The sequence below is a fragment of the Echeneis naucrates genome, chromosome 15 (genome assembly GCF_900963305.1).
Source record: "Echeneis naucrates chromosome 15, fEcheNa1.1, whole genome shotgun sequence".
Taxonomy (NCBI): Eukaryota; Metazoa; Chordata; class Actinopteri; order Carangiformes; family Echeneidae; genus Echeneis; species Echeneis naucrates.
In genome coordinates, this window is record NC_042525.1 from 2,681,214 (window position 1) to 2,702,857 (window position 21,644).

A 21,644-nucleotide genomic window follows, 5' to 3' on the forward strand; every position below is an offset into this window, starting at 1 on the left:
GGCTTCGTAATGCACCTGCTGGTCCCATGCCAAGGTCAGATCATCTTTCATGGGCGAGAATGGCAGCTGTTTGTGTGTCACGGATGTGGCTACTATCAGGGAGTCCTATACGTTGTATACACACATTGTCCGTGCACGCTCAGGCCTGGATCTTTTTGTTCTGCAGTGTTTAGTTTGAACATCCGCATGTTTGTCTGAGTGTTTGTAAGTTCAGCCCTTCATGAAATGCTTTTCTGTACGTATGTACTGATGGTAAATACAACAAGGAAGGGGTGTGTTCGTGTATGCATGTATTTTTAATGAACGGCAGGCAATTTTAGCTGCATCCAACCGGCCTCTGAGAGTTCTTGATTGCCAGTGAAACTTACCAGCGTACACCGGCCAAAGGTCTGGTGTAGTGTGTGGACAAAGTTGATGGGCTACCACTATTTCCAGTTAGTGTGTATGGTTTTACAGCCATGCAATAAGGACATTAGCTGCGCAGACACGAGCCAATCCCATTGGCATTCTGGCCTACCTGTTACTGAGAAATGACTTGTTTTCTAAAATTACATCATGAGGCAAAAATGATTAATGGCCTCAAATCAGATAAGAGGATTTGGTCAGGCCTGCTATTCCCTGCTTTCAATCATGTTGTGATGAAATGGATATAGTGTTAAGCATGCACTTAGTTTTCTACCCACCCCCCCAATGTGTCTCTGTTGGTTGGGCCTGGCACTATATCATCAACCACCTCTCTGAACTTGCACATGTCACTTGTTTTAGTTGAGGGGATCTGAGGGACAAAACCACTTACTGGCTGTCAAGTAGAATCCCTGCTGTTGATTTCACTCCCTCACTTTTCATTTCCCCCCCTCGTCCTTTCTCTCTCTCTCTCTCCCCGCTACCTCTCCCTGCCTCCCTCACTGGCTTCCCTCCAGGTTGTCTTCTGCAGTCAGTGGTGCTGGAGTTCAAACACTGCAGCCTTCAGCAGCACATGAAACAGTGCAACCAGGAACCTTCCAGACGTGTCTCTCTCGCCAAGGTGATTCCAACCTCGGCGGCTGCAGTTTCCCCCCGCCAGCCTTGCCTCTGCGTCGCAGGTGTCGGGAGCGCTGCCTCTTTCCAGAAGTTTCCTCTGCAAATCCTTCGTGAGTTGTTGTGGTGCTTAGTCTCATTTTACTCACAAGAAAAGTGATATCAGAGGAATCAAGATCCACTGCAGAGGACATGCAGGGCGGCTCTCTGCACGAGTGTGACCACAATGAGGAAGTGACAGGGGCCGGGTGTTGTAGAAGTGCCCCGTCCTTGACCCTGGATGTGGCACAGGCCGGGTGTGAGTTTGCAGTGGCAGGGACCTGCAGGGTTGCCTCCCTCACACCCGCCCCCCACCCTCACCATCCTCAGATGATCTCATTCTGCAGGGGGGCAGCTGGCTCCACCGCATGCTGTGGTCGTTTTCAGATGAAGTCTGCAGAGCAGGTGTCCAGCCGTCCGTGTGTACGTGTGCGTATGACTCTGTGTGTGCGTGCACTGCGTTTCTGCTTCAGCCCTGCTCATAAACAAATGTGATTGATCTGTCTTGTGTGCACGACTCAGCTGGGTCACCTGGTGGCCAGAAGAAAAACTGCTGGTTAAATAAAAGCTCTAATAAACACTAACCACTGTAAATACAATCTGCACACACACAAGTTCACACATTTTACACTGCAAACTGCAAAAATAAATACAAAATATATAATCATGAAATATACACTCCTTTTATTTCACTCATTATTACTTATGTTAATTTTTGCACATTTACATTTAAATTTTGGATAGTTGTTAAATTAAATGGTCGTGCAAATAGTGATCATTTTTTAAAATAGATTATTTACAGCAGTGGATAAAACTCTTAAAACTGTATTTTCTAAAATTACATTCAGCAGATAGGAAAATTGTTTTGTTGGAACCTTTTTGTGCCTTCTGGTGCAAAAAAAGCAGGACATTTAACACATTAACTACACTTTTGTGATGATTGTCATAATAATAATAATTATTCCACATTTTATATGTATGTAAGACTTATAATGAAGTATCTTTCCACTGTGGCATTACTTGGGTAAATGAGCTGAATATGTGTTTCACTGCTGTTTAGACGGCTGATTGATGTTTAATTTAAACCTCTCGGGTCAATACTGTCAATATTTAGTCATTCTGACTTTAATTAACTGTAAATTGATCCATGCTAGCCTGATGGATTGGCTCCAGCGTCCTTTATTTTACAACGGGAGGTGCTATTTTCACCCAGACAAAAATAACATTTGGGAGAAATAACATCATTATTTCATCATGAACATTGAGTCCTTTTGACAAACTATCAGCAGCTGCAGCTTGATGTGTATCAGTTTACAGGAAGATGACAATGTGTTGTTCATTTCCATCCTTGGAGGGAGGTCATAGGTCAAGGTGAGCTGAACAGTTAGTCCAGGGATCAACTGCCACACTCAAGGACACTTTACTATTTAAACCTGGACCTTTCAGTCAGAAGACCATTGCTTTAGTTAGTAAAGTCTCTAAAGGCCACTTCGATGACATTTAAGTTGCACTTTTAATAATTTACGCAATATTTACATTTATTTTAAATCTTGCATTGACAGTCTAAAAGAAAGACTGCTGCCAGTTGAAACACTGAGTTACTCTGTTGTGTTATATTAAATGGGAGACAGGCCAAATATGAAAAGTAATTTGCTGTTTGGTGTTGTGTAACTCTGAAGTGAGACAAACAGTGACACCCACAGTTTTTACCGTATGGATTGAAGCTTTTAAACAATAATTTCCTGATAGTTTCATAAATTGATTCACTGATGTTTTGGTGATTTTGAGTGATGCAGATTCTCTTTTTTGCTGTAAAATGGCTCCAAGAGCAATTACAAACTGGATATTGACGATGATGAGGGCAGGAGCTCAGGTATTCTGGCAAATGCAAATGTTGCTATCAAGGAAGGTTTTGGCTTAGAATCAGCTGGAAGCTTAACAGCACTGCAGTGGTTTACTTTTCATCATCGTCTCCAGCCAAGAGATTGTCGAGTTCTGCTGGGTCAGACGGTCTGTAAACTGTTGTCCAGGCAAAAGAACGTCCAGCTCACACTTGGCAGGTCCATCTCTCAGCAGGGAGGATTGAAAGTAATTGACTTTAAAAGTCATTCAGGTTTAATTAATAGTTTGTTAAAAGACATATAATACCCATTTTATCATTATATAAAACATATACAGCGGCTCCAAAAGTGCTTATGTTGTGTTTGTGTGAGTGATCTGCACATATACGTGGATGAATATGTGACGCTATCTGTGGCGTTGTCTGGGTTTGATGTTGTCTATGATCCGAGGGCTGGAGTGGGTCAAGTAGTGCAGTGCGGGGTCGGAGTAGTTGAAGGGCGGAGGGTTGTACTGCTCCTGGATGTAATCTGGCATCGAGTGGGGGAGGCTGAAGCAAACAAACAAAAAAGCAGCAGCCAATCAGATTGCAGGAGTAAACAAGAAAACTTACAAAAGCAACTTACAGGTGAGGCACACCAGTAAAGTTTGAGAGCAGCAGAAGAGCTTACTGTTGGAATTCAGTAAGAGTACACGGTTGTCATGTTTGAGTTTTGTCCCTCCTCTGCAGCTTGTTCCACCTACAGGGAACCTTACAATGGAACAGTCTGGACTGAGATCCAGATGACATTCCTGAGTGGAAATCAGCTGCAGAGACGTCTCGTAGGGCTCCATGATTGAGTTCAAGGAGGAGCATTAGTGACTTGAATTTGATTCCTGCAGCCATGGGAGGAAGGCTAGTGTAGGTCAACAAGTTGTGGAGTAGCATGAGCCATTTTTGGCTGATTGAAAACCCGACAGGCTGCTGCTCTCTCGTCTAAATATAAAGAGATGAAGTCCTGAACTTGGACTGAATGGGCTGATTATAGGTTGCGAGACCGGAGAGTGACTGTAATGTTTATCTCTATCAGTGCCAGGAGTTAAATATCTGTATATTTTGTACCATATTCATTAAATTCCTGGCTTTAGTTGCTGCAGCCTGTAATTCTTCATTCAGCAGACAATCATCTGAGGCAATTTATGGAAATGTTTGGACAGGCAGCATGAATGTAATCACCAGCTCCAGCCTAAATATTCAGAGTGTTGAAAGATGCTGAAATCTGGGGCTAAAGCTGATTAAAAACATGAAAAATACAGCCTGAATGTCTGATTTCTAGACCTGCTGTTGTTGACAGTCGTGATATTTTGGATTGTATGTCTTTACGGTCGTTCTCAGTGCAAATAAAGATGCAAATCTTCGCTGATAATGAGCTACAGATTGAACAACCTGGTGTGAATCCTTCTGGGAATACAGACTAAAGGAACAAAACGTGCTTGTTGCCAAATAATTTCTTTCCTCCTGACTGTACAAAGATCTTCAGACTGCAGATCACAGTTATTGCTTCAAATTTTGTTAAGGTGCTTAATTCTGTTGATATTTTTACAGTGTATTATTAACATGATAAAACATTCTGCGTCGTCTTTATCATATCTGTACGAACATCTGGGATGTTCAGTATCATTATATCATAAGATATAATCTTGTTCACAGACGACAGCATGGCCTCCTCCCTGCTTTTTGCTTCTCTCGCTCTAATCTAACGACCTAATCCCTCAATGCGGGTCAAGACCCCGGCCTTTATATCCATAGGGTCTAGTTAACTGACAGCAGAGAAAGCAGGCCAGTCATCAGGGGGATTACGTGTCTCTATGGCCCACTAACACCTGGCCCAGATGCCATACATCTGTACATGCACGTTATAATGAAAAAGTCATGATTAGATGCCTCAGCTGTGCATTCACACACTGTACATCTGGACAGGAGATGTACTTTATACCGCAGACTAATTCAGCAGAAATCCTGCAGTCATGTGATATTTCTGTGCACTTGAGACTCCAGCAATGTTTAATACTCTTCAAATCAATCTGACTGAATCTTAAAACGACTGAAAAAGTATTGCAATCTTCCTCATAATAGCAATCACTGCTCATTTTTATGTCTGATAAGAGGAATAGTTTTTTAACATCCACATCTGGATGATAAATATGAAGCCAACCAGTTTAGCTTTGCAAAGAGATAAGAAAGTGTCCTGCATCAATCCTCCTGAGCTGCTACTTCAGGAAAACACTGAGATGATGCCGTTTTAGCTGTGCATGTGTTCCCCTCATTATTATTATTTTAGTTTACAGTAAATCTGATGTCATTCTTCAGTGTTACCCAACCGTAGTTTCATAACTCCAACCAAAGCCAGCGGTAGGAAGTGTATTTTGTTTAATATAGTAAGAGAGTGGGCAGCCTGTCCTCCAACGGATGATAAGTTAAATACCAGAAGACGCTGCAGCAGCACAGAGGATTTAAAACCTCCAAGGTGTTCTGAAAGATTGTTTCAGGCCAGACCTACTCCACTACTGTACCTTAAAACTGTGTTTGTGTGTTCATGCGTGCGGCACAATCTTGTTATTCTTTGCAGCAGTATATTTTCTGGAGACTTGTAATGAACCCTTCATCACCGCCCATCTCCACCCAAAACCAGTTTTATATTTATCTGTTGGAGTTTTTGTGCTATTGTTTTGTCTGTAAAGAGGCTGTGACGCCCAACACACATCTTCGACGTGTGAGGGCCATTGTTGTATGGACGGAAAACTGACAGACAACCGCGGCTGTGAAGAAAAGTCATGTTGTTCTGCCATCAATTCATTCATAAATCAAAAGAAGTGAAGTTTGGACCACTGAAGGCACAAACACGAGGTTTGGTAAATGAAACATCCAGGAGTGGTTTAAAAATGGATCTGTCAAGGCAGCAAGGAGGCTTCGATATTATGACAGGTCAATCAAACAGAACCCGTCTGTCTAAAAATCATTTTTGTTGTTATGTTTAATGTCACATAAACAAATAAACAGTGTTTCACGTGTGGCTCTTGTTACTCACTCTCCAGTCACGGTCTTCTTGCAGCAGCAGAAACAGGCCAGTGCAGCCAGGAGCAGGAGCAGCAGCAGAGGGATGCCGATGCCCAAAACCAGCCCCAGAACCAGATCCAGCTCCACGTTGCTCACTTTGTCTCTCTCTGGAAGAGGTCAGTCTGTATTAAGTCCTGGCAAACTGCAGCCAGCTCTAATCAAATCAAGTCCCATTGTCATATTGATTCAGGAAGGAAAGGACAGGAGCTTTGACAATAACAACACCGGAGAATTATTTCTGCTGACAACGCTGCTGATGTATTAATGCAGTCATTTCCAGTGAATATATATTTTTGATGAATGTACTGCAGGGTGGATGTGTGAAGCCTCACCTAACACACAGGACTGGCTTTCCTTCACGTCGGTGCCATTACAAACACACCTGTAGCCTCCGTAGGTGTTGGCACACAGAGCTGGGAGCGCACACGCTGCTTCCTTGGCCTCACACTCATCCAGATCTGTGGGGACAGAGATTCTCAGCAAGTGCTGCGGTATACTGTACCACAACAACTCGAATAAACACTGTAATAACACAACATGCCAGTCACACTCATTATGATCAAATCTTATGTTTCTCCTACTTGTTTTCTCCAACAAGAAGCAGCCAATAACGAAAACGTCAGACAGAATTTACTCTGATTGTTTAGCTCTATGATAAGCATCATGCCAGTTTATTTGAGGCAGTCTTTTCAGACGGGTGTTTGCTGTACTTGCTGAGATTAATACTAAAGATAGAATTAAGCAACAATGAAAACCAGCAATTTATTTTACCATCCACTTCAATGTCAGTGATGTCGTAGTGGTTGCTGACCCGAGCCAGGTAGTCTCTGATATACCAGTGGGGTGTGTCACTGGACACGTTGACGCGATATTCCTCAAAACCTGGACTAGAGCCCAGACCTGGATCCTTCTTACTGGCGTTGTAAAATTTATTCTGGAAACCCATCAACACAATGTCCACCAGCTGAGAGGAGAAGGAAAACGGGAATAAATGACTCTTCTGGTGCAAAATGACGACATTATTCACAAACACACCGACCTGTTTGAGTCCATCAGCTCTGTTCTTCTTCCAGCTCACGGAGACGTTGAACACATTACTTCCTGCAGAAACACAACAGCAGTAGAACAACTGTTGACCCCCTCGTTACCTGTTAGGTCGCCACGGCAACACAAGGCCACCACGACGCCGTAGAACGAAGCGTATGGGAGCTCTTACCTGGAGGGTTTTCAGAGTCACCTGCAGGGAAGCACATCATTCAGACGTGAACCAGACACACAATTATCAGGCTGTAGTATCTGATGGCATTTTTACCCCGCTGAATTGATGCTAACATTGATAATACATTATTGATGCACGATGCATTGATGTTCTGTGTTACACGTGCACAAAAAAAGCCAACCACCACATGACATGAATGTGTAATGTATCATGACTACATCAAAAGAGGACAAAAGGAGATGCTAAAAATCTAATCAGAGATCAGAATGAAGAATCCAGTTATAAGTGAGATTGAATGTACATGTATAATAACTATATCATGTAGCATTTTGCTCATATTGCAAAGATCTGTTAGTTTCTCACGTGTTGTCACATGAGTTCATTTCTGGCCTTTTTTTTTAACAGTTATTTGGACTTGAATTCTAAAGTTAATCAGAATATATGACTATTCACCTACCACATCCGTCTGTGTCCTTGGCGTCCTTGTATCTGCAGAAGCAGTCGACAGAGCCAGGTTTGTTCTTACACTCAAATTTCGCATTGGGGCATGTTGACAGCTCCTCACACTCGTCTATATCTGCGACACAGGCCACGGTTGGATCGGTGCAATAATTGCTACTCAGACAACATGAAGTTTTGTGGATTAAGTACCTGTGCAGTTGTATCCATTTCCACGGAAGCCAGGCTTACATGTGCAGGTGTAGTTCTGCTTTGTGCTGCGGCAGTCTGCGTCTTTGTGGCAGGGGAAGGGGAAAGGAGGAAGGCACATGTCTGAGAGGAGAAACAGGACTTGGATCAGTCATAGGCTCACTCCTCTACCCGACACCTGACCATGTGGCTCATTACGCTGCAACAAACCATGCTCAAAGCACTTGTATCCCTGTTTCCCCTGAGAGACGGTGTTATCGGGACACTCTCCACAGGAGAACTGCTCGGGCCCCGTCTTAGAGCGGCACTCGACGCCTCGATAACACGGCTTTCCTTGACATACATCCGCGACTTTACCGCAGAATTTCCCACTGAAGCCTTTTGGGCACAGACACCCCACCACCTGGGAGAGAGGCGGGAAAACAGAATGAATACTACATCCAAAAAGACCGGAGATGACTTTATCCTAAGTGCCCAACGTGGCTGCATTTTCAGCAAACCTGCAGCTTCAGGCTGATCGCTGACTATAAAGGCTCTGTGTCAAAACATTTTATCTTAAAATTTTACTCTATTTTCATATTTGTTTTCTATTGTGGTGGAAAATCTGAACCACAAACAGATAAACAAACTAAACTGCATATAGCATAAACAATGTGGGTTTTCTGTAGTTTTTTTTTTTTAATCCTGAATATCAGATGATGAATATATGATATTTGTGTGTGAGTGGACATGATCAGAGATGAGCATCCGCGACCTGGAACTTCCCCTGCTGGTGGTTTTCGACGGCGCTGTCGTACTGGCAGGTTCCTCCGTTGAGGCAGTTGCAAACACGGAGGATGGGGGTGAACATGGAGCTGGTGAGCTTGTCGCTGACCTTGATGGTCAGCTGGACCGGCTGAGTGCTGAGGGGAGTCCAGGTCAGGTAACCGTCACCTGGAGCACAGAGCACAAGGACGCAGAGGAACTGAGGTGTTGAATTAAACAGAGCAGGTTTGAAAAAGTTTGAAAGAGACTTTTATGCTTTTGCCTGTTCGTGCCTGTCTGTCTGTGATCCATCCACTGACTCAGCTCTGAAATGTCCCATCTGCTGAAAAACAGCACTGCTGGCTACAGCAGGAGACTCACCATCCCACTAACAAATGTCAACAGTAGCGTCATCTTATAATGGTGATGGATGGGGGGGGGGTTGTTATTCTTGTGCAAATGTGTCTCACCGCTTCCAATTGAAGCCCGAGGAGGCCGGGGGAAGAGCAGCGAGTAGCTGATGGCGTCTCCGTTCGGGTCCTCAGCAACAATCTGGATGTTGACAGTGGAGTTGACCTTCCCATGGATCACTGTGGGCTCCGTCACGATGGGCGGCATGTTACCTGCCAGACCACAGACGGACCACGTCAGACCAGGTCACATCAGGTCAACGGTGGAAGGAACAAAAACCTTTTCTGCAACACGGCGTAGACAGCTCACCGTAGATCAGAGCCAGATTCTGGAGCTGCGTCTTGGCGTCCAGAGTCCGCAGCCCCATGGCAGAGCTGCCCGACGCCACGGTGTCGAGCACGCACTCCATGCTGCCTTTACAGGTCCTCCTCAGCTCCTCCACCTCAGCGGGACTGAGCCTTTCCAGCAGACGCTCAGAGGAGACATGCTCCAGTGGAACCACCGGAGGCAGAGAGAACAACAGGCTCTCTGGGCCCGGGACGGCCCCTGGAAACAAACACACGGGACCAGAAAGGAGGACACGTGTGAACGGGGACCGGTGCAGCTGTGAAAAAGTGTTTTGTGACTTATTTGTTGCTGTTCTGCATATTAAGACTAAACGTGCATTGCAGGGGGTCAAAAATGGGCGTGGACATTAAAAGCTAGGTCGGTTTGGCGAAACTCAACAAGGCCACTGTTTTCTTCATGTTGTGTCTTCTCACTCTGTTTTGGTCTCTTAGAGGAATATCTGACTGTTCAGCTGTTTAACACTTCTCTTTGTTCAGCAGCCTGCATTTAACTTTGCACGTCAGCTGAGCGAGAGCAGCAGAGTGATCAGAGCTGTTGACTGAAAACAGTGAGAGTGAACACTGTTGACTGTGAAACAAAGAGCAGCTATTTGATCCCTTGTTATCATAAAAATATTGATTAGAGCAGCTTTAAAAGGTGAGCATCACCTGAGTCTGGCAGGTAAGAAAGGGGAATTTTTAGGGATTTATTGTGGCAGATTTTGAAGCCAGGGTGGAAAGTTTTGGCTGAATTAATGCTCCATTTACACTCTGTTCTGATGCATATCACTTTAGATATATATGTATATACCAAAAAGAAGGAGTCAGGGGTCAGATGGATAAATGATTAGTAGTTTACCTCACACAACCTTTTTTCAGGAGATAATTAATACGCCGTTATCATTAGCAGTGATATGCAGCTGATTCATATATCTGTGGTTCACTCACAGGACATGCCGAAGTCATGGAGCCTCTCCTCTGAGGGGGGGTTGAGGTCGTCCGAGGGGAGGAGCCTTCCGTCAGACATGAGGAAGTCGTCGGAGCGGTTGGAGCTCCAGAGACCCATGAGGCCCACGGTGCGGTTGTAGAAGGTCTGAGGAACCTCAACAATGGCCGCCAGCTGATTGTGGCCTTCAACCCGCCAAGCCAACACGTGGAGGCCGCCAGCGTACACGGCTGCACAGCGGTCCACTGACAGACAGCGCACAGCAAAGCCCCCCCCGCCCGAGTGCACGACACCTGAAAGGACATTTTTAATAAAAGCCTTCAGGACTTAAATCCTGTAGATTTCTTTTCTTGGTGTGTCAGAGAGACCTGGCAGAATCCTGCCCATATCAAAAATCTGCTCCCAGACTTCAGCTCCTCTTGATAAATAAATAAAATAAACATGTTTTTCATTGTATGGCAGATGTTTGATATCATCATTACCAACTGTGACTGGCACCTCAGAGTCATCCACAAAAACCTGGAGTCCATCTCCTTCCTCTGCACATCTCCATTCAATCTGGAATTACATGTGAAAATTCGAGCTCGGTCAAAGAAAAACTTCATAACATTATCTCACATTTACAACCAGATGTCTCATCGAGGGGAACACAGTATCTGATGACTGCCTTGACTTAAATCTATTAGACACCAACCTCCTCATATCTGCTGCTTCAAACTGGAAATTAGAAATCAAGGTTGCAAATGCTCAATCAAAAATATAATATATAAAATAAAGCATTGAAGCTTAGTTTTCGACTTCAGAGCCAATCCTGTTTCTTCTTCCTCCTTTGTGCTAAAACAGGCTTCATCATCCAACGTAAAATAACGGTAAATATTTCAAATGAATGTGAATATTGCTTGAATGCAGACACATTTCCGATTTTTCCTCCCTGACACCCAAACTTCCCGACCTTGCCGATGCCCTGGTGGAAGGCTGCCATGCGAGCCACCACTGGGACCTCCCTGATCCCCTTTGGGCCCATGCGGAGCCTCTCGGTCTGCCCTTGCAGGGTGAAGATATTAGAGCCGGTGCTGGATGAGAGACGTAAGAGCACAAACTCTCCCAGGGCCCTAAAGGAGTACGCCGTGCCGTCGAAGGTGACGAGGTGGAGGCTGCCATACACCATCGCTGTGAGGGAAACACGGCGAAGAGAGGTTTCCTGTGTTGTGAGTTCAATTCACCAAGCAGACATCTTTGATTACAGGTACAGGTCTTGGTTTTGTCTCGTCTCCCTCACCTACTCCCTGCGTGACCTTCTTGGACGGGACGCAGCGGTCGTTTCTGGACCAGCTGTAACCTTGGCAACGGTCCAGCGGTCTCTTGTTGAGATAAAGGTGACATCGAGAAGACTCAATGCAACACCACTGAAAAGGCAGGAGGTCTTCATCTGAGGAGAGAAGATACATGGATCAACGTTTCAGTTTGCTCTTCAGAAAATCACTCTTTAATTTATATATTTCACTCAGTAATCACTCTCCTCTGTGCATTTAAAATGATTGTTGTAACGCACGGCCCTTAAAAACTGAAATGTACATGTTCAATATGTTTCATTCCAACTTGGGGAGCGGATCTTTAACTTTAATACGGTCTTTAAAATATTCCTTGCTGACTAATCTGCTGCTCATTAGGATTCACTGTGTGTTTGGGTGGTTGGTATTACCGATGTGTTTCTGCTCGCTGTGTCCGAAGAAGTATCGCTCGTTGTATCCGGCTAGCAGAGGACCTTCGGGTTCATACACACACCTCTTCCCTGAGCCGTGTCTGTTGGACAGGACTGACCGGAAGATGTGGCCCCCTGCACCCCCCCATCGCTGGCCCCTTAGTGCTTTCACACTTGAGCCCGGTTCGGTAGTATCCCGCATGAACGCCAGCTCCTCCAGGGCCTGGGTGCGGGTGCAGGGACACGGGGGCAGCTCCTTTGTCCAATCGGCAGGATCAGGTTCCTTCATTGCCCAAGTCTGGCACCTGATCTGGGGATCCACGTCTGAGTCCAACGGTCCTGCCAAATCATACACCAGCTGGCCCAACTTCCCCAGAGTCCCCTTCAACTGGTGGGGCCTATATCGGCCCGCAGGCCCAAAAAGGTTTCCTGAGGGGACAGTGGGCTCCTTGAAGGAGGATTTCCCATCTGTGTAGCCAATGATGGCGTCGTGATTTTGCCTCTGGCCCGGACCCCAGAGCATCTCCCCGTATCGCAGGAGGGCGAAGGAGCGCACCCCATCCGTGGTCAGGATACACTGGAAAGTGTTAGTCTGAGAATAACAAGGCAGATTTATTCAATTATAATTTAATATTTTGTCCCTCGCTGCCTAACATCACATGGTAAGTCAATTCAGAACCAGAAGAAGATCTTGTCACATTTTGACGGACAGGTGGCAGCAGAAATCACTCAGGCCTCTCAGGATGAAAAAAAAAACAACAACCCCAAGATGGCACCAAAGTTAAACAAAGCAGGATGAGTTTTTCAGGGAAGTCTGTGGGCTCACACTGAGCGCAGCATTTTAACAAGAACAGACTAACATTCCCTCAGGCGATTTCACTGTGAGTATCCTCAGTCTGACAAAGGATTGATCCTTTAGTGTTTTATTGGATACAGGCCTGGAGCCGCTTTGCCACTAATCACTTGTGACAGGACTGTGAAGCTTTGAGTTCATATGAGAGCGAGAAAGAAATGAAACCAAAACCCAAACTACAGTTGTAACTGTAAAACTCTTCCATGATTCCTTTTTTTTAAATTCTAGAGGTAAAGATGGTTCAGAAACACTAGAAGAACTATGTGGTGAAGAAAATCTAAAAGGCAGAAAGATTGGGACTTTACCTCGGAGAGGTTGAACTTTTGGTAGGAAACAGGCACCACACGATCCCAGGTGACCTTTAGGATCCATTCAGGGAGGAAAACACGCTTGTTTCTCTGCACCTCAAACTTTGTCACTTCATCGACTGTACGATTAAAGACGATCTGGGCGTAAACATCCGATATATCCGTCTTATGGTATTCCTGAAAGGAAGACATGAACCCAAGATTCTTTTACAGATTGCAGTGTGATTAAAAATAGATTGAGTTGTTTCTTTCAAGTGAAAAAGGAAAAACCCCGATGACTCCAAACCTGATAGAGCAGCCGCCCGTTGCCCTTGGTGAGGTCAACGTCATCCCAGAATGCCCCCAAAAGACTCGCATTCATGTTGTCGGGAAAACCGCTGGCCAAAGGAGCGGGAAGCAGATACTGCTCGTTCTCAGCAGCGGATTGAAACTGGACGAGGCCATTGTCAGAAAACTGAGGGACAGTGTCCAAAAGATATCATGAAGATTCTGCCTTAACTTTGAGAGGTTTTTTTATTCATTTATTCCTGATTTCACTACAAGAGCATGATTACTATTCAGTCTTTGAGCACATTTCATGTCAGACTATGTAGGACAGTTTGACCAGAAGCAAAACAGGAAAGGAGTAATTACTGGTTTTTAGTTTTTTTCCTCCAAATATTGGTGTGTTTTCAATTTCTGTAAAACGATGCACTCACATAAAGCCTGTCGAACAGTTTTCCTATGAAGGGAAACCCCATACGTGGGGAAATATACGGGGAATTCCCATCCTCTGTGTCCATCTTTATTTCATTATCACCAACTTCTGTGCCAAAGGGATACAAGCTGCTTTCTATTGAGAAAAAAAAAACCAGAAATAATTACTTGCAAACCTCAGGATAACTGAACATCTGTAAAAATCAGCTGATACATTAAATGACTTTGAATAAATGTTGCACTAGCTAAGCTAATGTCTTTTTCACTGATGCAAAATGGTAAAAACTAGCTATGTGTGCTGAACGTTGTGCTTTATAGTCAGTTCACTTTTAGGATTTCACACCAATGAAACGTAAAGATTCAGCCGGTCTGTGTCAGACACACATGGATGAACAGACCTCAGTGTGATTATCAGGACAGATAAAAAAAGACAAAGCCGACCCTTCAGAGCCATCGATCTGCACACTGTGTGGTTTTTGGGGCAGGAGCAGCTGAAAGACCCCGGCAGGTTGGTGCAGGATGTCTGTCCGGGACATGTCATGGGTGACAGACACTCGTCCACGTCCACACATCCTCCTTTTCCGTGACCGTTATTGTCGGTGGCCCTCCAGCCGCGATTGCACGAACATTTGAAGCCTCCCACGCTGTTGGAGCAGGTGGCAGCGTGGTGGCAGTTCCCATTTGCCTGCTGGCATTCGTCAAAGTCAACGCACAGCGGGCCGACGCTTACAAAGCCGGGCGTACACTCGCAGAGAAATGACCCTGGGGTGTTGTGACAGCGTGATCGAGGGTGGCAGGGATCGGTCAGGGCGACGCACTCATCCACGTCTTTGCACCAGGAACCATTTCCAGCGAAGCCCAGAGGGCAGTGGCATGAGAAGGAGCCCGGGGTGTTCCAGCATCGCGCTGAGTGGTGGCACGGTGAATTCTCACATTCATTAGTGTCGACACATGTCTGGTTCTCCTCTTGGTACCCCAAGGGGCAAGAGCAGCTGTATGCTCCAGGCAGGTTGGCGCACACCTGGTCAAAGCGGCAGGTGGTGTTGTGCTCGCATTCGTCGACATCCTCGCAGCCATGTTGGGCGGGTTCGTACCCAGGAGAGCACAGACAGAAGAAGGACCCCGCTGTGTTGTTGCATGTTGAGTGTTCGGGGCACGGCGTTTCATCCGGGCTGCGACACTCGTCCACATCCTGGCACTCTGTGCCGTTCAGAACAAACCCTTCATCACAGGGGCAAAGGTAAGAGCCCATAATGTTGATGCAGACAGAATGCAGCTGGCACACTGAGGAGTTGTTGGAGTCTGAGCATTCGTCGACATCCACACACTCTGTCCCATTGGACCTGAACCCTTTGATACAGTCGCAGTAATACGACCCGATAGCGTTCACACAGCTTCCGTTGGCGCAAAGCTCCCCCAGCTGCAGACTCTCACATTCATCGATGTCTACGCACAGATCATCCTCACTGGAAAACCCAGCGTCACATTGACACACGTGGCCTCCGTTGGTGTTGGTGCACCCGCTATGCTCAGGGCAGGCTGAGTCTTCCAGGCACTCATCGACGTCCTCACAGTGGCTTTGATTCCCTCGGTAACCCTCCCAGCACTCACAGACAAATGATCCGGCTGTGTTTGTGCAGTCGGAGAAATCAGGGCAGTGGACGAGGCCGAGGGAACACTCATCTACGTCCGAACAGAAGGAGCTGTTGCCTGAGAAGCCTGGATCACAGGTGCAGTTGTAGCTCCCGTCGGTGTTGCTGCAGGTGCTGTTGTTGGGGCAGATGAATCTCCCTGTGGCACATTCGTCCACATCCTGACAGTGAGTCTCTTTGCGCTCGAACCCATCCCAGCAGTCGCAGATGTAGGAGCCATCGGTGTTGAGACAATAAGAGAAGTTGGTGCAGACTTCCCCTTGTGAACGGGCACATTCATCCACATCCCAGCAATCTGTGCCATTTCCTTCGTAGCCGTCTTTGCACCGGCAGTAGAAGGAACCCTGGTGTTGGTGACACTCAGAAAGTGTGTGGCAGGCGCTGGTGCCGTTCAGACACGTGTCTTCAGGCACACATGTGCCCGTGTCGTACACCAGGCCCAAAAAACAGGTACATCCGAAGGAACCGGCCGTGTTGCTGCACGCCATGTTCCGGTTACAAGTTGTGTTCAACTGACACTCGTCCACGTCTTCACAAAGGAAGCCATCGCCACGGTATCCATCCTGGCATTGGCAGGCATAGGAACCATTTGAATTGAGGCACAGAGCATGGGCACTGCAGTTGTGCGACAAGGAGGAGTTCTGCTCGCACTCGTTCACGTCCTGGCAGTCAAAGCCGCTGCCCTCCATGCCTGGCGGGCAAGCGCAGTGGAATGATCCAGGCGTGTTAGAGCAGCTGGCAACTGGATGGCATCCTCCATTTTGGACTTGGCACTCATCAAAGTCTATAATTTATCCAAAATGGGACAGTGTCAGGGAAACAGCCCCACATAGTGCTAAAAGAAAGCTCAAAAGATCGTCCACGTACGGCGGCAGAGTAACCAATCACGGTTATTTATAGTTTTGATGCTTACCGGAGCAGTTCTTCCCATCTCCGGTGAAGCCGCTGAGGCAGAAGCAGAAATGACTGCCCAAAGTGTTGATGCATTGGGCAAACTCACTACACTGCTGCTGGCCCGTCTCACACTCATTCACATCTGAAAGGTGATGGACAAAAAAGGGAGGAGAAAAAGAGGGTAACAATTGAGATGAACAGCAAAAGGACATGAGCAGATCAGATTTTTTTTTTTTTTTTTTGGGGGGGGGGGGGGTTTAGCTCTTTGGAGCATGTTTTGAAGATAAACGAGGTACAACAGTTTTTTTTTGTGTGTGTGTATGGTGCTCTTTTTCAGTAAAATGAAACTGAATCAAGCTCTCCTTAATTTCCAATAAACTTCCAAATCAAAGCCAACTGTAACTGTAACTGTCAGTGTGTCACCACACCATGAATCTGTCAGACAGTTTTCACGGAAACGAACAACAGATCCTTTGGCAGCAGATTTAGTTTCTCCATTATGTGTATGAGCTGACTATGACTGACTGACTTTGAACAGGAAAGGCATTTTGGGAAAAAAAAAACAAAAAACAAGAACAGACATTTTATTTTTATCCAGATTCATGTCATGAGCTCTATTTGGGAATATTTTGCACATTAATGCTGTTTCAGTGTAACCTAAGGATAAACTGAACTAACATTTTTTTTCATAGTGTCATCATGCTGCCAATTGTTTCACACTTTGTAGATTTAAATGAAAATAGGAAAGAAATAATTATATTTTACCAACACATTGTGTTCCATTGAGAACGTATCCTCCTCTGCAGGCACAGAAAAACAGTCCAGGGGTGTTGATACATTCAGTTTCATTTTCAGGACAAACATTTTCATTCTGGCACTCATCTATGTCAGAACATGTCAGCCCGTCACCCACGTAGCCTAAGTCGCACACACACTGGTATCCAGCAGGCGAGAGGTGGCAGAGGCCGTGAAGGTGGCAGGCTGGCTCACAGAGCGAGCTGGGTGGCAAACAGGTGCCATTAAAGGCCACTGTGCCATTCAAACAGGAGCACACATGAGCACCGGGGGAGTTGATACACTTTGAGAAGGCCGGGCAGATGGTATCGAGGAAGGTGCATTCGTCCACGTCCTGACAGGAGAAGCCGTCGCCTTTGAAACCTTCTTCACATGAGCAGGAAAAATCCCCCATGAAGTTAGTGCAGAGGGCACGCGTGTGGCACGCACCCACTGCAGCGCACTCATCGATGTCCTCACACTGGGTGCCGTTTGCTGTGAAACCTCGTTTACAGGTGCAAGCGTGGGAGCCGACGGTGTTGAGGCATGTGGCGTTAACGTGGCAGGGGTCGTCTTTACACTCGTCGATGTCAACGCAGTCCAAGGTGCTGGCAGGGCGGAAGAAACCGACCCTGCAGGGGCACTCGTACGAACCGTCCACGTTCTTGCATTCTTCGTTGACTCTGCATGGATCGTTCTTTTCCTGGCACTCGTTTACATCCTGGCAAAGAGTCTGGTTCACCAAAACGAAGCCTGGCAGACACAGGCAGGAGAAGGAGCCCTGGTTGTTGACACATTTAGCCTTGTTTCTGCAGCCTCCGTTATCCACCAAACACTCGTTCACGTCACTGCACTGAAACACCCCGTCTCCAGAATAACCCACCTGACAGGTGCAGTTATAGGAGCCGGGGAAGTTAACACAAAGCGCATTCAGGTGGCACTGCCTGGCCAGAGAGCATTCATCCACATCTGCACAGGTGAAGCCATCTCCGTTGAACCCGGCTGCACACCGACAGGAAAAGGAACCGGGAGAGTTTGTGCAGTTGGCGAAGGGGCTGCAGCGGCCCACCGCACACTCGTCCACATCGAGGCAGATGGAGTCGTTGAAGATGAAGCCGCTGCCACAGTCGCAGTAATACGACCCAGGCGTGTTGACGCAGGTTGTGGTAGAAGAGCAAATGTTGGGTGTTGCACACTCATCCACGTCCTGACACAGTCGACCGTCTCCTAAAAAACCCCCCTGGCAGGAGCACTCGTAGCTCCCGAGCCGGTTGATGCAGACAGCGTTGGAGTCGCACTGATTGTTCTCATTGCATTCGTTAACGTCAACACACGTCAGCCCATTTCCTACGAAACCGCTGTCACAGGTACACCGGTACGACCCCATGGTGTTGACACAGTCTGCATACAGGCTGCAGATGTTGTTGGCACATTCGTTGATGTCCACGCAGCTCTGCCCGTTGCTCTCGAAGCCGTTGCTGCAGGTGCAGTAGTAGGTGCCGGGCAGATTTTTACAGCCTTTGTAGCCAAGTGAGGAAGCACAAACATGAGGAGTCTCCGAACACTCATCAATGTCAAGACAGAGGTAATTCCCGTTGCCTTTATAACCAGCGTTACAGGTGCACACATAGGACCCGGGGTTGTTGGTGCAAGTGGCGTTCCAGTGGCAGATCCTCTGGTTGGTGCATTCATCGACGTCGTTGCACTGGAAGCCGTTTCCCCTGAAGCCAACTTTACACTGGCACTGCCGCCCCCCCTCGAAGTTGGTGCAGACGGCGTTGGCGTGGCAGCCGCCGTTCTCTTTTTTGCACTCGTCGATGTCCTGGCAGTTGGTGCCGTCTCCCACGTAGCCGCTGACGCAGACGCAGCTGTAGCTGCCCAGAGTGTTGTTGCAGTGGGCCTTCGGGTGGCAGCTGTGCAGGCCACTCAGGCATTCGTCGATGTCGTTGCACAGCAGCCCATCGCCTTGGTAGCCCATGCGGCACGCACAGGTGAAGTTGTTTTTGACCTTCAGACACTCGGCCTGAGGGTGGCACTTGCTGCCGGTTGCCTCGCAGTCCTTTGGGTCAGCAACTGGAGAAAAAACAGAGCAGATGTGTTTTGTTTTCTGCTGACCGTGGCTTGTGTAAACGCAGTAAAGATGGTTTTAGTTGGCATGAAGTTACCTGCGCTGCAGTATTCCAACACTGCTGGTAGACTTATCAGCCACAGGAGTGGAAACCTGGGATCAGGAGCAAAGAAGAGAAAATCATCACAATCCATGTTTGGTCTTTGTCAGTTAAGGAGACATTAAGTTGAAACAGTCCTGAAACAGGAAGTAATGCTTTTTGCGTTTCCACTGAGCAATGATCAGATCTCATTTCTGAAACAATTCTTATTTTTTCACCACTTGCTCAGAGGTTTTAAACCTCCCCAGCTTCAGCCTGTTCACACTAACAGATAAAGTTGCTCTCGGACTCTCAGACTCTCGGTTTGTTTTGGTATGGGCAGCAGTTTAAGGAAGTATTAGAGCTGGATTATGAGAATAATTAGAACGCTTCTTGTTTGCTATGATTAGGTAACAAAGTGAATGTCAATATTCCCTTCAGGCCACATGGGGCCTTTGTTTGCGTCTCGGGGGACGGTCCTGGACATGCAAGGAGACGCTCTTCCATTACAGAAATGTAGGACTGTCTCCTGTAAACCGTATCAAGCCCTCCCTGAGGGGCTGCAACTGGAACAGACATGACAGAAAACATGAGGAAATGATGTGTATGTGTCAGAAAAGGTCAAATGTTTGATAAATGCTTTTAATGTTGTTTTTCAGCAGAGCTCATTCAGTCTTTGAGTATAAATATAGTTTACTTAGCTTAGCATTAACACACATCACAGGGCCTGGCTGACCGGCATCTCTAAAGCTTTTATTATATCTCATCTGTTCTTTCTTAGAACAAGAGTGACCAGAGCAGATTATAATTTAATACTTTCCTGCTGTTACCTTTTAATTTATTTACCTTGTTATACTGCGGCCAACCTTGTTTACTTTTGCGCTTTGTGTGACTCAGTTTGGGACTCCTGAAACACTCTTTGTGGTTATTCCCTCTGTTTATTCTTCCCTTTTCTTTATCTATCATGACTTTCATGTATATCTAAATATCCTGCTCCCAAGGTTGTAAGCGAGGATTTACTGAGGACATAATCACTGAATAACAAATAAACTCAACAGATGGTGGAATTAATACAATTAACTTGTAAAAAAAAACACAATTTTTGTTTATTTTCCTAACATGCAGGTGAAGAGTAAGAAGTGAATAATACCTTTTCAATAATCACCGTAACATTATAATAATTATCTGATTCTATGGTAATGAAGGAACTTTTGTGCTTTAATGGCCCAAAAATAAGGCATGAAACAAATATATTGAAGCAAACGAACTAATCTAATCACAAATATTAAACTGAGGTCGGGCTCACGTGATGGTGAACAAATCTTTGGAAAAATATGATGAGCCCTAAGAAGAAGAAATAACATAAACAGGAGAGATGGTAAAAGAAACGTAGAGATTTGAACTCACCGCATGTTTCCTCGTCACCTGGTGGGCTCTCCGTCCTTCGTGGGGAGGCAGACCGGACTCCCCTCCTCTGGATCTCTCACCTTCTGTCGTCAGGCAGCTTCGTCCACCTCCGTCTTCATTCCTCCACCCCTGGGAATGGCGATAATGGTCCACCTCACCGTCCCATGTCCTGCCCTGACATCTTAAACCTCTGGGAAGAGGAACACCCATATTCCCCCTGCTTGTGTGTCAGCTCTCGCACAATAAGTGGACCAGGCCCCGAAGGCCTTCGTTTGTCCCGGGCAGCAAAAGGACTTTCATTCAGCTGCTCGTCTGTGGAGAAAAGGAGGTTTGGGTGCTGTGTTTGCCAGTTTGTCAGCTAATATTACAGTCACCATTGACACCAGAATAATAACCAATTTAATCAAACCATTTAAACCACTCTTTAAAGCTCTTTTCCTTCTGGTTGTTTGTTTGTTAAGACATTTGTTGATCCGTGAAATGTGAACTATAACCCCAGTGGACTGATATCTTATCTACAATTCCATCTGTGATGTCGACGGAGGACAAAATAAACCAAAATGTCTAAATATTTGATTCTGCTGTTAGTCCAATAGGCGTATTCTACCACTTAATTTCTTTTTAGTAATTTTTCATTACAGTTATAATGCGAGAATGACAGTAAACCAAGTGAGCACTGCTGCAGTTCTGCTGCCGCAGTATTTCCTTATAAATAAATAAAAAAAATATGTACATTACGAGCTGATGCCTGTTCAGCCAGTCCTGCTGTAGCTCTGGATAACAGCCTGTAATAAACCGTTGGCAGCAGATAAGGCAGCATCAGGTAGCAGGTTTATTATCCCGCCTTCACTGGCTGTTTTTATGACCTGTCGTTGGGATTTATCTGAACACTTGGGCCTGTTCAACTGTAGGAGCAGCCTTTACA

At 46.1% G+C, this 21,644-nt stretch overlaps 2 protein-coding genes across 2 annotated transcripts; both read right to left on the reverse strand.

The window, feature by feature from the left end:
* Nucleotides 1–1,811: 1,811 nt before the first annotated feature.
* Nucleotides 1,812–13,341, reverse strand: LOC115055756 (mucin-like protein). Its single transcript, XM_029521772.1, has 18 exons — nt 13,147–13,341; nt 11,989–12,580; nt 11,566–11,715; nt 11,239–11,456; nt 10,769–10,844; nt 10,289–10,579; nt 9,324–9,560; nt 9,074–9,226; nt 8,614–8,792; nt 8,070–8,262; nt 7,863–7,982; nt 7,669–7,788; nt 7,209–7,229; nt 7,032–7,093; nt 6,764–6,956; nt 6,325–6,450; nt 5,964–6,099; nt 1,812–3,445 (listed from the first exon to the last, which is right to left on the reverse strand). Exons 1-18 carry the CDS (start codon nt 13,339–13,341, stop codon nt 3,304–3,306), a joined length of 3,204 nt encoding a protein of 1,067 aa, XP_029377632.1. The 3' UTR covers nt 1,812–3,303.
* Nucleotides 13,342–14,205: 864 nt separating this feature from the next.
* On the reverse strand, nt 14,206–19,099 carry LOC115055757 (fibrillin-2-like). The gene is made up of 5 exons (XM_029521773.1): nt 19,092–19,099; nt 17,157–19,039; nt 16,411–16,533; nt 14,312–16,281; nt 14,206–14,214 (listed from the first exon to the last, which is right to left on the reverse strand). The coding sequence occupies exons 1-5, from the start codon at nt 19,097–19,099 to the stop codon at nt 14,206–14,208; spliced, it is 3,993 nt and encodes a 1,330-aa protein (XP_029377633.1).
* Nucleotides 19,100–21,644: the final 2,545 nt, after the last annotated feature.

Excerpts from the sequence above, each read along its gene's own strand:
- LOC115055756 (XM_029521772.1), bottom strand. The coding sequence starts at position 13,341 with ATGTCTTCCTTTCAGGAATACCATAAGACGGATATATCGGATGTTTAC. Across the intron at positions 11,716-11,988 it reads CAGCGAGCAGAAACACATCG|ATGAAGACCTCCTGCCTTTT; the intron begins GTAATACCAACC and ends TTCTCTCCTCAG. Across the intron at positions 6,100-6,324 it reads AAGCCAGTCCTGTGTGTTAG|AGAGAGACAAAGTGAGCAAC; the intron begins GTGAGGCTTCAC and ends GACCTCTTCCAG.
- LOC115055757 (XM_029521773.1), bottom strand. Across the intron at positions 16,534-17,156 it reads CAATGGAACACAATGTGTTG|ATGTGAATGAGTGTGAGACG; the intron begins GTAAAATATAAT and ends ATCACCTTTCAG. Across the intron at positions 16,282-16,410 it reads AGATGGGAAGAACTGCTCCG|ACTTTGATGAGTGCCAAGTC; the intron begins GTAAGCATCAAA and ends GATAAATTATAG.